The sequence below is a fragment of the Myxine glutinosa genome, chromosome 6, assembly GCF_964187855.1.
Source record: "Myxine glutinosa chromosome 6, kmMyxGlut1.1, whole genome shotgun sequence".
Lineage (NCBI taxonomy): Eukaryota > Metazoa > Chordata > Myxini > Myxiniformes > Myxinidae > Myxine > Myxine glutinosa.
The window spans coordinates 79,366,073-79,380,729 of record NC_136266.1 but is presented as its reverse complement, the minus strand read 5'-3'; the positions used below and the strand labels follow the sequence as shown (position 1 = coordinate 79,380,729).

General features: G+C 40.9%; 1 protein-coding gene across 1 annotated transcript in view; it reads left to right on the top strand.

Annotated features, from left to right (window-relative positions):
• LOC137430000 (scavenger receptor cysteine-rich domain-containing protein DMBT1-like) overlaps positions 1 to 10,643 on the top strand; it is a 134,862-nt gene extending 124,219 nt beyond the window's left edge. The window contains exons 19-23 of the mRNA XM_078781051.1: positions 1,867 to 1,905; positions 2,354 to 2,671; positions 7,175 to 7,359; positions 7,628 to 7,809; positions 9,654 to 10,643. Coding sequence (XP_078637177.1) covers positions 1,867 to 1,905; positions 2,354 to 2,671; positions 7,175 to 7,359; positions 7,628 to 7,804 — 719 coding nt within the window. The 3' untranslated portion in view covers positions 7,805 to 7,809; positions 9,654 to 10,643. The remainder of the gene's footprint in view (positions 1 to 1,866; positions 1,906 to 2,353; positions 2,672 to 7,174; positions 7,360 to 7,627; positions 7,810 to 9,653) is intronic.
• The last annotated feature ends 4,014 nt before the right edge of the window (positions 10,644 to 14,657 follow it).

The window sequence follows — 14,657 nt, the reverse complement described above, 5'->3', positions numbered from 1 at the left end:
TAATCGCTAATAATTAAATAACTCCTCAATTAATTGATTAATCAAAAAACAAAAAATAGCGTTTTTGACAAAGGACTTGCTCACTATTGTGCCGAAATTTCAGCTACCTAGCTCAAAGGATGGCTGAGATATCGCCCGGACAAACAAACAAACAAGAAAACAAGAAAGCAAGAAAACAAACAGAGTGAAAACTGAGTACTCCCTTTCAGCGTGCGTCACTGCCAAGCCCCCTTCGGTGCCCAGCAATGACGTTTTGCAATGCCTGGATATGGCATAGGAAAGGAGCGGTGTACAACAAAATAAAGTAAATAAAGTAACAACTAACTAACTAAAAAATAACTAAAATACATAGTAAAAGCTCTGTTGATCATTGCAACGATATCTAACATCCTGTGAGATATATTTCCAAAGTAACTAAATATATCTTTCCATTCTTTCTGGGGGATTGACTTTATCCTAAAGGGGAGTGCTTTGATCCTGGAGGGAGTGTGTTGATCCTGACAGGGGGAGTGATTCTGTCCAAGGATAATTACATTCTAGAGTGTGCCAGTCCTTGGATTAGTTCACTCTGGAGTGATTTTATCCGAGGACAGAAACACTCTAGAGTGAGATTTTAGGGGAGTGAGAGAATCCTGCTACACCGGCCCGGAGGGGAGAACAGTATTCCATTGAGCTGCGGATGAAAGCCTTGTATGTGGTGAGGAGCTCAGGTGTGCCAAGGAAGGACTTCGCACGATGGAGGCGAAGTGTTGAAACAAATATGTTGGCCATGTTGAAACATATAACTCATGGCTTTGGCGTTGAAACAAATATGGCGGCCGAACCACGTGACCGATGGCGTCATCATATTTTTTTTCTCCACCAATTTACCCCTAGATGATGCTCAAGAAATTTAATCTTGATCAGATGAAGTTTTGCACTTGTCAAATGATGACGTCATAATAGAGGCACCTATGACGTCATCAGTAACATATTATGTTATTCCACATGGAGAGTTGTTTACAATGAGCCATGTCTCAATTTTTTTCTATGCAGTGCTTTCGGAGATATTGAGGTGCAAATTTTTTCTGTTTTTCCAAGATAGCGGCCGAACCACGTGACTGATTGTCATCTATTTATTTTTTTCTCCACCAATGTATCCCCAGATGACGCTCAATACATTTCATCTTGATCGTATGAAGTTTTGCACTTGTCGAATTATGACGTCATAATGGAGGCACCTATGACATCATTAGCATATTTTATTCCCCATGGAGAGTTCTTTACAATGAGCTCAATTTTTTTCGGTGCAAATTTCTTCGATATAGAGGTGCAATCTTTTTGGTTTTTCCAAGATGGCGCCCGTACCACGTGACCTATGACGTCATAATTATCATTAAAACATTATACAGGTTCTACAGGTGCACCTATGGTGAACATTTCCTGTCAATCGGACCAACAGTTGCAGAGAAAATCATATTTATTCTGTGCGGGCAAACAAACAGACAGACAGGCAGACAAACAGACGGATTCAAATGCAATACCCTCTCCTCTGGCGAAGGTAAAACAAACAAAAAACGAGGAATTGTGATTTTATTCAAGGAGTGGAGTATGGCCACAAACACAAAATTTGGAAACTTTATATGAATTCTTATTTTGATGGAGAAGGAGGGAAGTAAAGTTAGAATATCAACAGAGCAGAAGGAACTGGAAAGATTCATGCAGAGCAAATGGGCAGGTCGAAGTTACGAAAAAAAGAACAAATCCACATCGGTGCAAATTATCAGATGCATTTGCAAGGATGCTACTCTCACCACGAATACATCTGCATCATTAAAAATGATATGAACTCTCTTGATATACAAGAATCAAACTTTTGTCTTGCAGGAGTGTTGGAGACCACAACAGCTGCTCCGAGTTCCTCACGTGAGTGATTGGTTAAGCAGGGATGTGAAGGGAATTGGAAATGTTTCATTTCACTCATTTTAAAGGGAGGTTCAAACCAAAGTATCCAACACTGAACTTGTAATTTATAATTCATTGAAAAAGTTCGTCATTTAAAACTTGCCACATGTAATTCAAAGAAAGCTGACATTTTGTTTGGTTGTTCTGTAATATATTTAGCCTCGTATTTGGGATCCTCCACCTTCTCACGTGAAGTACGAGCCTCTAGATAATAAAATATGGTATTTAAAAACTGTAAGTTGACAATGTCTTTGCATTTTTGTTCAATGTACAATACTTGTTGCGGATAAATAGAACAATTTAAATGATTAGGTTTGTCATTGAATCAATAGTTCTTGGTTTAAGATGTGTGCACAGTTGCAAGTTTAGGATAACAATATTGGTACAAATTTCTATTTTCCTTTTCCAGAGCTCCCTGTGCGCCTTGTGGGTGGAGAAGATTGCTGTGAGGGCCGTGTAGAAGTATTCTACCGGGGCTCCTGGGGCACCGTCTGCGACGATTTTTGGGACAATAATGATGCACAGGTTGTCTGTCGCCAGCTCGATTGTGGGAGTCCAATGACTGCTGCATCACCTGTTGACTTTGGACAGGGACGAGGATCGATCTGGATGGACAACGTGTTTTGCAATGGAAGTGAGACGCATCTGTCTCAGTGTCGGCACAATGGTTGGGGAACTCACAACTGCGTTCACGATGAAGATGCAACAGTTCTTTGTGATGGACAAGGTGAGTTTTGTTGTTTTCTGTGTATTCTTGTCTTATAGCAATGGTGGCAATTTCTCACGGTATTGATAAATGGGAATGTTCATGATTGAAATCAGAGGCTCTTAAATCGACATAAATTTCAAACTAGTACAACAGCAAAGGTACGAGTTTGTTTGTAATTTTCATGCAAATATTGAAGCTCATTGAAATCTGAACAATACAGGATGAAACTTTTATTTATGTTCACTGAGGTGTTTTTGGAATAAGTAGACACATACATGTATGATAAAAATGTGTAACCTGGAAAGGTTATGTCAACAACAACAACAACATGCATTTTAAAGGCCATTTTCCCTACTAGAGCGGGGGTTAGCCTTGCGGTCCCCATGACAATCTTCTCCATTTTGCCCTATTTTCTGCATCTCTCCTTGTTAACCCCCTTGCCCGCATTTCTTCTACCACCATCTTTAGCCAAGTCTTTCTTGGTCTTCCCCGTCCTCTACTTCCTTCTACATTCATTTCCATCACTCTTCTCAACCAGTCACTTTCATTCTTCCTCAACACATGACCAAACCATCTCAACCTGTTCCTCTTCACAGCATCAATCACAGGCTCTATTCCCATCATCTTTCGCAATTCATCATTTGTCTTCCTCTCTCTCAACGATACTCCGCACATCCGTCGAACCATTCGCATTTCCACCCTTTCCAACCTTCGTTGCTGCTCTACGTTCATTACCCATGTCTCGCTCCCATAAATCATAACACTTCTCACACATGCAGCATACACCTTTCCCTTAAGCTTCAACGACACTCCCCTCATCATCAGCACGCCACTCAGTTCCCGAAACTTCTTCCATGCACATCTCACTCGAGCAACCGTTGCCGAGTCTGATCCACCTTCACCATTCAGCATGCCTCCGAGGTAGCAAAATGTTTTCACACCTTCCAGCTTCACGCCGTCTCCAAGATCCAACTCAACATTTCCTCCATCTGCAGCTACCTCTGTGCACACCTTACATTTGATTGTAGCTGCCACACTGGTTAATGACCCTCTCAGACCACTACATTTTTGATGAACCCACTCAGCGCACATTGTACATTGAATGGAGTTCACTCCGACACCCTTCCTACACACAGCACAGGGCCACATCCCAGTTCTTTCCACCTCACCACATGCTTTACCGCTTGCCATCACCTTCGTCTTTCCGATATTCACCTTCAGACCTTTTGTCTCCATACATTCCTTCCACTTGTTCATCTTTTCCTTCAGTCCATCCATACTTTCCGCAATCAACACCAGATCATCTGCATACAACAACTCCCATGGTAAACCCTCCTTTACGTTCTGAGCCAGCACCTCCATCACAGCTACAAATAGTAGTGGACTTAGTACCGACCCCTGATGCACTCCCACCTACACCTCAAACTCACCACTGTTCCCGTCCTTCGTCCTTACAGATGTGCACGCTCTTTTGTACATTGCCATCACTACTCTGATCAACCATTCCTCCACTCCTAACTTCCTCAATGCCCATGTCAATACTTTGCGTGGAACCCTATCGAATGCTTTCTCCAGATCAACAAACCCAAGAAATAACTTCTTCCTCTTTTCCATGTACTTCTCCTGCAACTGCCTCACAATGAAAAGCACGTCTGTCGTTCCTCTTCCTGGCATAAATCCAAACTGCATTTCGTCGATCTTCACTTTCTTCCTTATCCTCCTCTCCAACACCCTTTCTAATACCTTCATTCCATGCTCCAATAACTTTATTGCTAGGTACGAGCCACACTCCAGAGGGTCACCTTTCCCCTTGTATAGAGGGACGAGGGTACTCAGTTCCCCATCCACTGGAATGCGGCCTTCTTTCACCACCAGATTACAGATCTCTGTCATTCTCTTCACACCCCAACTTCCTGCTGCCTTCAACATATCTCCCACAACTCCCGTCGGCCCTCCCGCTTTTCTACCCTTCATTGCTTTTATCGCTTCCTCAACTTCCTTCTCAGTTATCTTCTCTGCCGGTCCTATAACTGGGTTACTCTCTATGTTGCCATCCCATTCATTCTCTGTATTCAACAGCATTTCCATATGTCTTTTCCATCTTCCTTTAATTCCATCTGGGTCGACAACGATTTGTCCCACTTCATCCTTCAAGCAATGCACCCCCATCACATCACACCTCTCTTTCACTATCTGCTTTGCAATCCTGAATACTGCTTTCTGACCCTCTTCCGAATCCAAGCGTTCTCCGAACATTTTCCTATATGCCTCCTGCACCTTTGCTACCTCTTTCTTTGCAGCCTTCCTGGCTGCCTTATAACTTTCATGCTCTGCTGTTTCTGCTCCCGTACCCTTCGCCTTCTGCCTCTCCTTGAACTTCTTCCTCTTCTCGTCAATCCTCTTTCCAACTTCATCATCCCACCACCATGTTTCCGAGTGCCTCGGTGGTCCTTTTGTCCATCCACACACCTCACCAACGGCTCCCAACAGACGAGCTTTCATTGACATCCAACCACTTTCAAGCTCAACCACATCAGCCTCGACCCTACTCAGCCTCTCTTTTCATGCCTCCCTTACTGTCACCTCTTTCAACCTCCACACCTTCATTCTCGGTTGGTACTTCACCCGCCGAGCTCTCCTCGCACCTTTCACCCTTATGTCGCAGACAACCAAGTGGTGCTGTGAAACAGCCTCCTCCCCCGGGATCACCTTTGAGTCCCGGAGGTGCCCCCTATCTCGCCTACGCACCATCAGGTAGTCAACGGTTGTCGTCGACCCACCTGACGTGTATGTAACAAGCTTATTATCCTCTTTCTGGAACTGAGTATTACAAATCAACAAATCAGCTTCATCAGCAAACTCCAAAATCCTTTCACCTTCTCCATTTCTCACACCATATCCGTAACCCCCATGAACTTCGTCAAAACCATCCATACTCCTTCCCACATGTCCATTTAGGTCTCCTCCTACCACAACAACTTCCTCATCTTTCACGTTTTCCATCAGCTTCTCTATCGCACACCAGAACTTGTCCTTCTCTTCATCGCTTCGACCAACCTGCGGAGCATATCCCGAGATGACGTTCACCAAGAGCTTTCCAATCATCATTTTCACCATCATCAACGTATCACTCACTCTCGTCACACTCACCACACTGTCTACAAACTCCTCAGAAAACAGGACACCAACACCATTCACGCCCTCCAGTCACCCTTGCCACATAAACTTGTATTTCTGTCCCTGCCTACCCTTCACCATTCTCACACCACTTCCCTTCCATCTCGTCTCTTGCACACAACATATGTCCACTCTTCTTCTGACCAATACTTGCACCACTTCTCCTGATCTCCCTGTCATTGTCCCTACATTCCATGTCCCAAACCTCAGAAACCGATCTCCACTTCGGGCTGTACCCTGCCCATATGTAGTTGTAATTGTCATGGTTCTCTTTTTGAGGCAATCTTTTTATGGCTGGATGCCCTTCCTGACGCCAATCCTCTTAGTTAGTCGTCTCTTACGACACGCAGGGATACGGTGTACCTATTCTAATCCAGGGTACACACTGGGAAACACACTGGAAAGGTTATGTCACTGCAGGTAATTAAATTTGCACAACATGCAAGTCCAGTTTGCTTTGTGCAGTAGAAAAGTGGAAAGTTCAATCATTCAGCTTTCATTTGAAGAACATTGATGATATCCAAAGTACATTGTTGGGTTAATAATGGGGATTTATTGCCGTACTTTGTATCTGTGAGGATGTTGACCTATGATGATGGTGAGCTTTTTATTGCAAAAGATGGGGCTCTGTCAATTCCAAAAATAAACCAAGCTGAGGAGGAAATAATTGTCGGCATTTTCGAAGGATTTTTTTTCCACATCCAGCGAAACATCTTTGATTTTTATCATGGATTGATTGTTTAAAATTATTTTAATAAAAACCGCATTTGAGAGCTTATGCAACCTCGTGAGCTATTCCATATTGACACATTTCACATAATGCAGTTCACTTTTGATGAGTCCAGAAATTACCTTCAGGAATTCTAGCAAATAATTGAGGCCTCACCATAGTCGTGTTTAGATCATAACACGACGCGTGAAGACAAGACCAAGCAAAACTCACTCAACCATTGCCAGTAGTGTCTAACAAGACTGGCTGTGACATTAGAAAATAGCTTAGAAAACTACACAGCATTTGGCAGAGCTGTAATCTACACGGACTCTTCCATTTAATATTCTGCAGTGCCTTTTGAAAAGAGAAAGCCATTGTGTACTGGTTTATTGGGGAAATTTAAATCTCTGCCCTAATCTCCGGGGGTCAGCATGGAAGGGGGGGGGGGGGGAGAAGTGCATCAGTAGCTGAGCCAAGTCCCCTGGAATGAACAAAACCTGAAGATCGTTGCTGCGAATCAATCATTTGATCAACCTAACTGGTGCTTGAGTTTTTTGTCGTTTAATAATCGTCTTTAAAATCGAACTTTCGAATCGAAAAAGTTTTGACTTTTTCCACCCATCTCAATGCAGATGAGAATATTGTGTTGTCCTGCCACAAGGATCACATGGAAATCTCCATCCGTGGTGCTTATGTCGACCACCTGGGTTACACTGGATATAACATCCACCTGAATGACCCGTCTTGTGTAGGACAGCGTTTGGGTCGGAATCTCCACCTTCAAACACCTCTAAATAGCTGTGGTACTACCAGTGAGGTAAGCCCATGAGTCATTGCTGCAGGAGAATCTAATCTTTCATCGCATCTCTTACATATAACTTGCTGTATCTACTGATAAGAGAATCTTGAAATCAGGTAAGAAAGATACTGTCCATGGTAATACAAAAACAATTCAGGTTTTAATCGATTAAAACCACAGCATATGAAAGCTCATAACTATTTTTTTTTTTAAAGGTGTGCTGTGTTTGACAAACGGTATTATTTTTTTCACAAATTTCTTTTTGTTTCTTCCTTCCTTGAACCAGAACAATGGCCATGAAGTGGTTCACAAGAATATTGTGTGGGCCAGAAAGGAGCACAAGATTATCCGCTTACCCGTGCACTGTGTTTCTGATGGACAAGGCGTAATGAATGCAGTGCTGGGTCTATTAAGGGAGCATCCGTCTCCAAATATGATGGAATACATGCTGGGAAGGAACTAGGAATGGTAATGATCATCAATTCCCTTTGGTTAGAAAAACAATTTTTAATCAACAAATGCAAACGAAACTTGAATTTAAAAATACGAAGTTTGATGACAATTGAAATCTGCACTTTTCATCTTACGTTTAAGAAAAATAGAGGATCAAAATGCTCCTGGAGCTCACCTGATTAGTTGCCAAAATTGGATAGGTGACAGATTGAACAGTTAAAAAATGAGAACTGGATTTAGAATACATATTTTAGGTCAGGTAGTATTGACATGATGTTCACAGTAGTGCACCTCGCTGTCTATGAGCCTTCGTTGGAGATATTGCCCATTTCCGGCATGATTATGTCACTTGCTGTTGTGTCAGAATTAGCCCCATTTGATAAGATGCAACTAACTCCAAGGTGTATATAATTTCTATTTTTTGAGGTATTGCCCACCTTCTGTATTGTGACTTCACTGGCGGCCATATTGTGTTTCGTATCGGCTTATTTTACTCAAACGTTCCCATTGGTAGTCGAACATTTATTTGAAGATTTGCAATGATCACTGAAGCAGTTTCAAAGAAAATTAATTTTAAAGGTTTTATTTTGACCAATATGCCTGCTGGGCCACGTGACCAATGACGTCACTGTTATGAAATTCTATTTTCTACGTCTAGTCGATCACATATGAAAAATGTATCATCCATCAGTAAAGCGGTTTGAAAGGATATTTTAAAAGGTTTTCCAATGATGCAATATGGTTGCCATAGCACATGACTGATGACATCATTGAAAACAAATAATGATTCACATGAGAAGTCAATCACAAATTTAAAGTTTACAGATTTAGAGAAGGTTTTAAAATATTTTCTTATAATCCATATTAAGGCTGCCATACCACGTGACTGATAACATCATTGTTAACAAATGATATTTCCTCTGGTGAGTTGATCACAAATTTAAACTTTCGCATTGATTGGTTAAGCGGTTTGAAAGAAGGAGGTTGTTAAAGGAATGAATTTAAATTGATTGTTAAAGGAGAATGTCGATGGAAAGAGACAATCAGGGGAAGCAGGTAGCAATGAGTGGTGGAGGAGAATGCAAGGGATAAACAAGCTGGATATTGAAGCAAAGTTTTGGGAAAGCGTAGGAGTGTTTAACCGGTGTAGAAAAGATCAGGGCTTTGGAAGGGGGATGTTCGTATCTGTTATAAATTTTTTTATAAGTGTTCGTATCTTAACTGAGTTACTGTTATTGTTGTTATTATTTTGCCCAGCTCTTATTTGCCCTTCAATATCTTTCGCACTGCAATCTGAGATGCAACAAGGGCATTCGCAAAGTCACGGAAAACGACGTTCTCCCGATCGACCAAGGCACGACAACCTAACATTATTTTTCAAAATCCAAATTTTCTGAATTAAGAAGAAAATATCATGCAAAATATATATTGAAAAATAAATGCCAAAATTTATGTCGAACGCCACTCACACCACACGAGAGTGACTGATAATCCCAAACACCACACGAGTGAGTATCTCGTTAATATAACTTTTTGACCACCGTTATATTTGTAGCCTTAGTTCATTAATTATCATTTTCTTAATTAATTATCTTAATTATCATTATCTTAATTATCATTATCTTATTAATGACCTTTGTTCATTGTCGACACATTTTATTCAACAAAAGAGCTAACTGCCTCCTCAACCTGTTTTATCCTTTCCGACATTGTGCACTTCACACTCCTTGAGCCATGTCTTGATCATCTGAACTCCCATGTCCCGATATATACTGACCTTTACAAAAGTAACAAAAGACATGATCACATCTGGTTTCATAATAACAACATATATTCTCCCATTTATATTTATTTTACAGGTGATGAGGAAAACCGTGGAAGCTTTATCAAGAATTCTGGGAATAAACAATTTTGGTGTTTTCATCACTTTAATGAAATGATGTTTTTGCTTAATTTGTGCAAAATAATGCTTCCATTGGTACAATTTGCTTCCATTGGTACTATTTGGTTCTATTGGTACAATTTGCTTCCATTGGTACAATTTGCTTCTATTGGTACAATTTGCTTCTATTGGTACAATTTGCTTCCATTGGTACAATTTGCTTCCATTGGTACAATTTGCTTCTATTGGTACAATTTGCCTCCATTGGTACAATTTGCTTCTATTGGTACAATTTGCTTCCATTGGTACAATTTGCTTCCATTGGTACAATTTGCTTCTATTGGTACAATTTGCCTCCATTGGTACAATTTGCTTCCATTGGTACAATTTGCTTCCATTGGTACAATTTGCTTCCATTGGTACAACTTGCTTCCATTGGTACAACTTGCTTCCATTGGTACAATTTGCTTCCATTGGTACAATTTGCTTCCATTGGTACAATTTGCTTCCATTGGTACAATTTGCTTCTGTTGGTACAATTTGCTTCCATTGGTACAATTTGCTTCCATTGGTACAATTTGCTTCCATTGGTACAATTTGCTTCCATTGGTACAATTTGCTTCAATTGGTACAATTTGCTTCCATTGGTACAACTTGCTTCCATTGGTACAATTTGCTTCCATTGGTACAATTTGCTTCCATTGGTACAATTTGCTTCCATTGGTACAATTTGCTTCCATTGGTACAATTTGCTTCCATTGGTTATGACTAAAAATATGAAATTCTACAATTGCTTTGGGTATAATTGGGTATTGTCAATAATCCACCAAGAATGTGATTTAATCAACAGATAAAAATATATGGGTTTGATTGAACCCTTTTATTCATGAAATATTTTCTCAAATGGTCTTTGACTTGCTCTGTTGTGAAAAATATTTAAAAATAAATAAATAAACATGAAGTCCTCTTTCATTGTCATTGAATTATAGAGTAATCTGAACACTGTATGATTTAAAATAGCGTGTGCTTGTGTACTTGTGCATGCGTGTGTGCATGCATATGTGTGCGTGGAAGCGCATTGTCACGTGAACAGCTCCCACTGAAAAGTGCGCTTTCACTATCTAGGCAGGTACTGATCGAGCTTGAGCTATCACGCCACAGATTAACCCATCAATCTGCAGGTTATGTGAATCGACGCCCTAGTGGCGGACATCGGTCATAGTCGGTGAGTATTATAACATGTGGGTACCAAACTCAACACAATCAATACTTTAATCCTCCAAGAATGTCAATCAAACCGAAACCATTGGCGTGGCAAAAAGGCATGACGACAAGGAACATCACGTCACTTTTCAGAAAGAAATACTTTATTACAGGCATGAGGATGAGGACCGAAATCCCGGACACAAAAGTACTCAGTAAACGCAATTCTTGGGTAAAATGTCATGGGCATAGAAAAGGCCCCTTTATATAAGGTTATGTGCCATGTTACTAATAATGATAAATTTTAGAGTACAATTATCGTACTCTGATATCGTTCTAGTAGTTCCAAGGTAACTTTGAATACTCTAATTGGTGTAATATACTTCTCGTCATTTAAGGTAAGAAATAGAAAAAGAAAGGGAGAGAAAGAAAGAGAACGAGAAAGAGAGACAGAGAAAAAATGGCATTGAAGTTGAAGTTGTATTTCTTGTCCTCCAAACATAATTCTCTTCTCCAGCCAATGGATCAGGCCGCAATTACAGCATTCAAGGCTTACGACCTGTGAGGCACCTCTTTTCTCTTCTTTTCTTTGTATACAAGATGGAGGCTCGTGTAATGCATTGATGACATTAATGCATTACATTACATGACATTTTAATGTTGCATTACATTACATTACATGACAACATTAATGACAAAAAAGACTAACTGACACATAAGACAATAAAGGGAGCAGGAGTCAAGATGGGAAGAGAGAGGGGGAAGCACACAAGTACAACATTTGAGAGCAGAGACTTCGGTAGATGTGTGGGAGGTAGAGGGCTTGGGGGTAGGAGGCATGTGAAGGGGAGTGGGAGAGGTGTAAAACACATGGACACTGCTAGAGCTTCCAGGAAAGAACCTGATGGTCACTCTGGCTGAGCTCCAGGGATCCTGTTTGGAGATGGGAGAAACTTCCAAAAGGACAATCATCAATGCAACACTCCACCGATCTGGGATTTATGGCAGAGTGGCCAGACGGAAGCCTCTCCTCAGTGAAAGACACATATGCATTGTCAGCTGTGAGATCTTATATAGACAGGTGTGTGCCATTCCAAATCATGTGCAAGCAATTGAATTTACCACAGGTGGACTCCAATCAAGGTGAAGAAACATCTCAAAGATTATCAAGAGAAATGGGAGGCACCTGAGCTAAATTCCAAGTGTCATAGCAAAGGGTATGAATACTTATGTCAATGTGATATTTCAGTTTTTTCTTTTTAATAAATTTGCAAAACTTTCTAAAATCCTGTTTTCTCTTTGTCATTATAGGGTATTGAGTGTAGATTGATGAGGGAAAAAATGAATTTAAACGATTTCAGCATAAGGCTGCAACATAACAAACTGTGAAAAAAGTGAAGGGGTCTGAATACTTTCTGAATGCACTGTATATATATACATATAAATATATATATATATATATATATATATATATATATATATATATATATATATATATATATATATATATATATATATATATATATATATATATATATATATATATATATATATATATATATACAGTGATCCCTCGTTTATCGCAGGGGTTACGTTCCAGAACCCCCCGCGATAGACGAAAATCCGCGAAGTAGCGACCATATTTTTATTTTATTATTTATATATATTTTAAAGCTTTATGACCCTCCCCACACTCTTATTAACCTTTCCCATACTCTTATAAACACTTCCTATACTCTTGAACACTTTTTACACTCTTAAACATACGTAATTTTAACAACATATAAAATTCTAATGGGTACTCACCATTGAAGATACTGTAGCGACCCATGGGTTCCCCAAGCAAGACCAGCATTAGAATCTCCTTGCTCCAGCCGGTGACGTCACCGGCGGGGATCCCCGGCGCCAGAGTGGCTGGTCACGTGACCGAAAAAGCGTGCCGCGCGTGCGGGTATAATCAGCTACACCTGTTGATCACGTGACCACCAAGCACGCCACGCTTGAGAGGCGTGGCTTTCGGTTTCTGGTTGTGCTTTATAATTCAGCCCGATATATATACAGACTTGGCATTTAATATGGAATTTTTTTTTGTGGGGGTGAACTTACTTTTCAAGATGACTTAGAACCAAAAGTTCATTGGAATTATGTTTAAATTATTCTAGATTTTGTTAATGTGACCTTTAAAAGAAACAAAAAACACATTTGACATTTCGAAGCAAATAAATTGATCCTTCAAAGTGATGTAAACTGATATCGAACTCAATTCACGGACAGTACTGTGTTAAACTTCTGTACGTTTTCCAGAAGTATCTCTTTATTTTGCACATTAGCCAAATTGTTTTTCAACAAAAACAAAAGTTAAATTACGACTGGGATTACGGACAGTAAAATTACAGTTCAGTACTTCGTGTAACCCCCACGAGCATTCAGGAGAGCACGTACACGTTGAGGCATGCTGTTCACGAGATTTGCCAAGGTTTGGACAGGAATCGCTTGCCATGCAGTGACAATAGCCTGCTGCAATTCACGCACAGGGGTCGGCTGCTGGCCCAAGTGGTCGATTTGACGCGTTAATTCTGCCCACAAGTTCTCTATCGGATTCATATCCGGGGACATGGCAGGCCACTCCATATGCTCTACACCATGGTCAGCAAGAAAGTGTTGGATCATGCGAGCACGATGAGGCCGTGCATTGTCATCTTGGAAGACGAAGTTTCCTCGAAAGGCTGCACGAGCAAATGGAGGCAATGTTTCTTCCAGAATGGCCCTGTACTTGAACTGGTTCAGGTTTCCATTCAGAACAACCAGGTCAGTTTTGCCCCTGCATGAAAAGCAGCCCAAACGGTCACCCCACCACCTCCAGCTTGGACTCTTGCACTATACAATCTTCGTTGTAGGCTTCATGCACTTGTATGCGCACTCGGGCACGGCCATCTTTACGATAGACCAGAAATCTAGACTCGTCACTGAAGGTCACGTGATTCCAGTGTCCTGGCTGCCATTGACGGTGCTCTCTGGCCCACTGCAATCGGCGCTGGCTGTGTTGTCTGGTCAGGCATGGCTTTCTCAGGGGACGCCTGGCACGATAGCCTGCTTGAACCAGTCGTTGGTTGACTAGCCTTCTGGCTACAGGCACATTTGTCAGTTGCTGCCACTCAGCCCTAAGCCGATTAGCTGACGGTACGGCCATTGCAGACTAACCGGTGCAGCTGGCGATCATCTCTCCTTGTGGTTCTGCGGGGACGTCCTGGCCCCGGTATTGGAGTAGGGACACCCCTCTGAGCATTTCGTTTCAGGATCTTTGACACCTGACCTTGAGTGATGCCATACTGCCGAGCAAAAGCACGCTGTTTCATGCTGGAATTTCGTAAAGCCACCACTCCATGACGAACAGCATTGTCGAGTTGACGGACCATCTCCAGAGGAAGCGGAAATAACTTTTGTAGATGTGCAGCAGTTGTTTTCCACTAATACAGAACGCAACAACCCTTATATACCCGATTGTGAAGCCAATCGTCAAACGTACCTGTCCTTACATTTTGTCATGCCACCTGTGATATAATCCTGTTATTGACTTCTTGCTGCGAAAGACAATCAGTGACATGGCTCTTTTAACAAAGACATCACCGAAGCGTAAAATAAACACCAGATTGATATACTGAGTTCAGAAAGTAAACCCAAGTCAAGAAAAAAAAAAAATTCCATATTAAATGCCAAGTCTGTATGTATATATATATATATATATATATATATATATATATATATATATATATATATA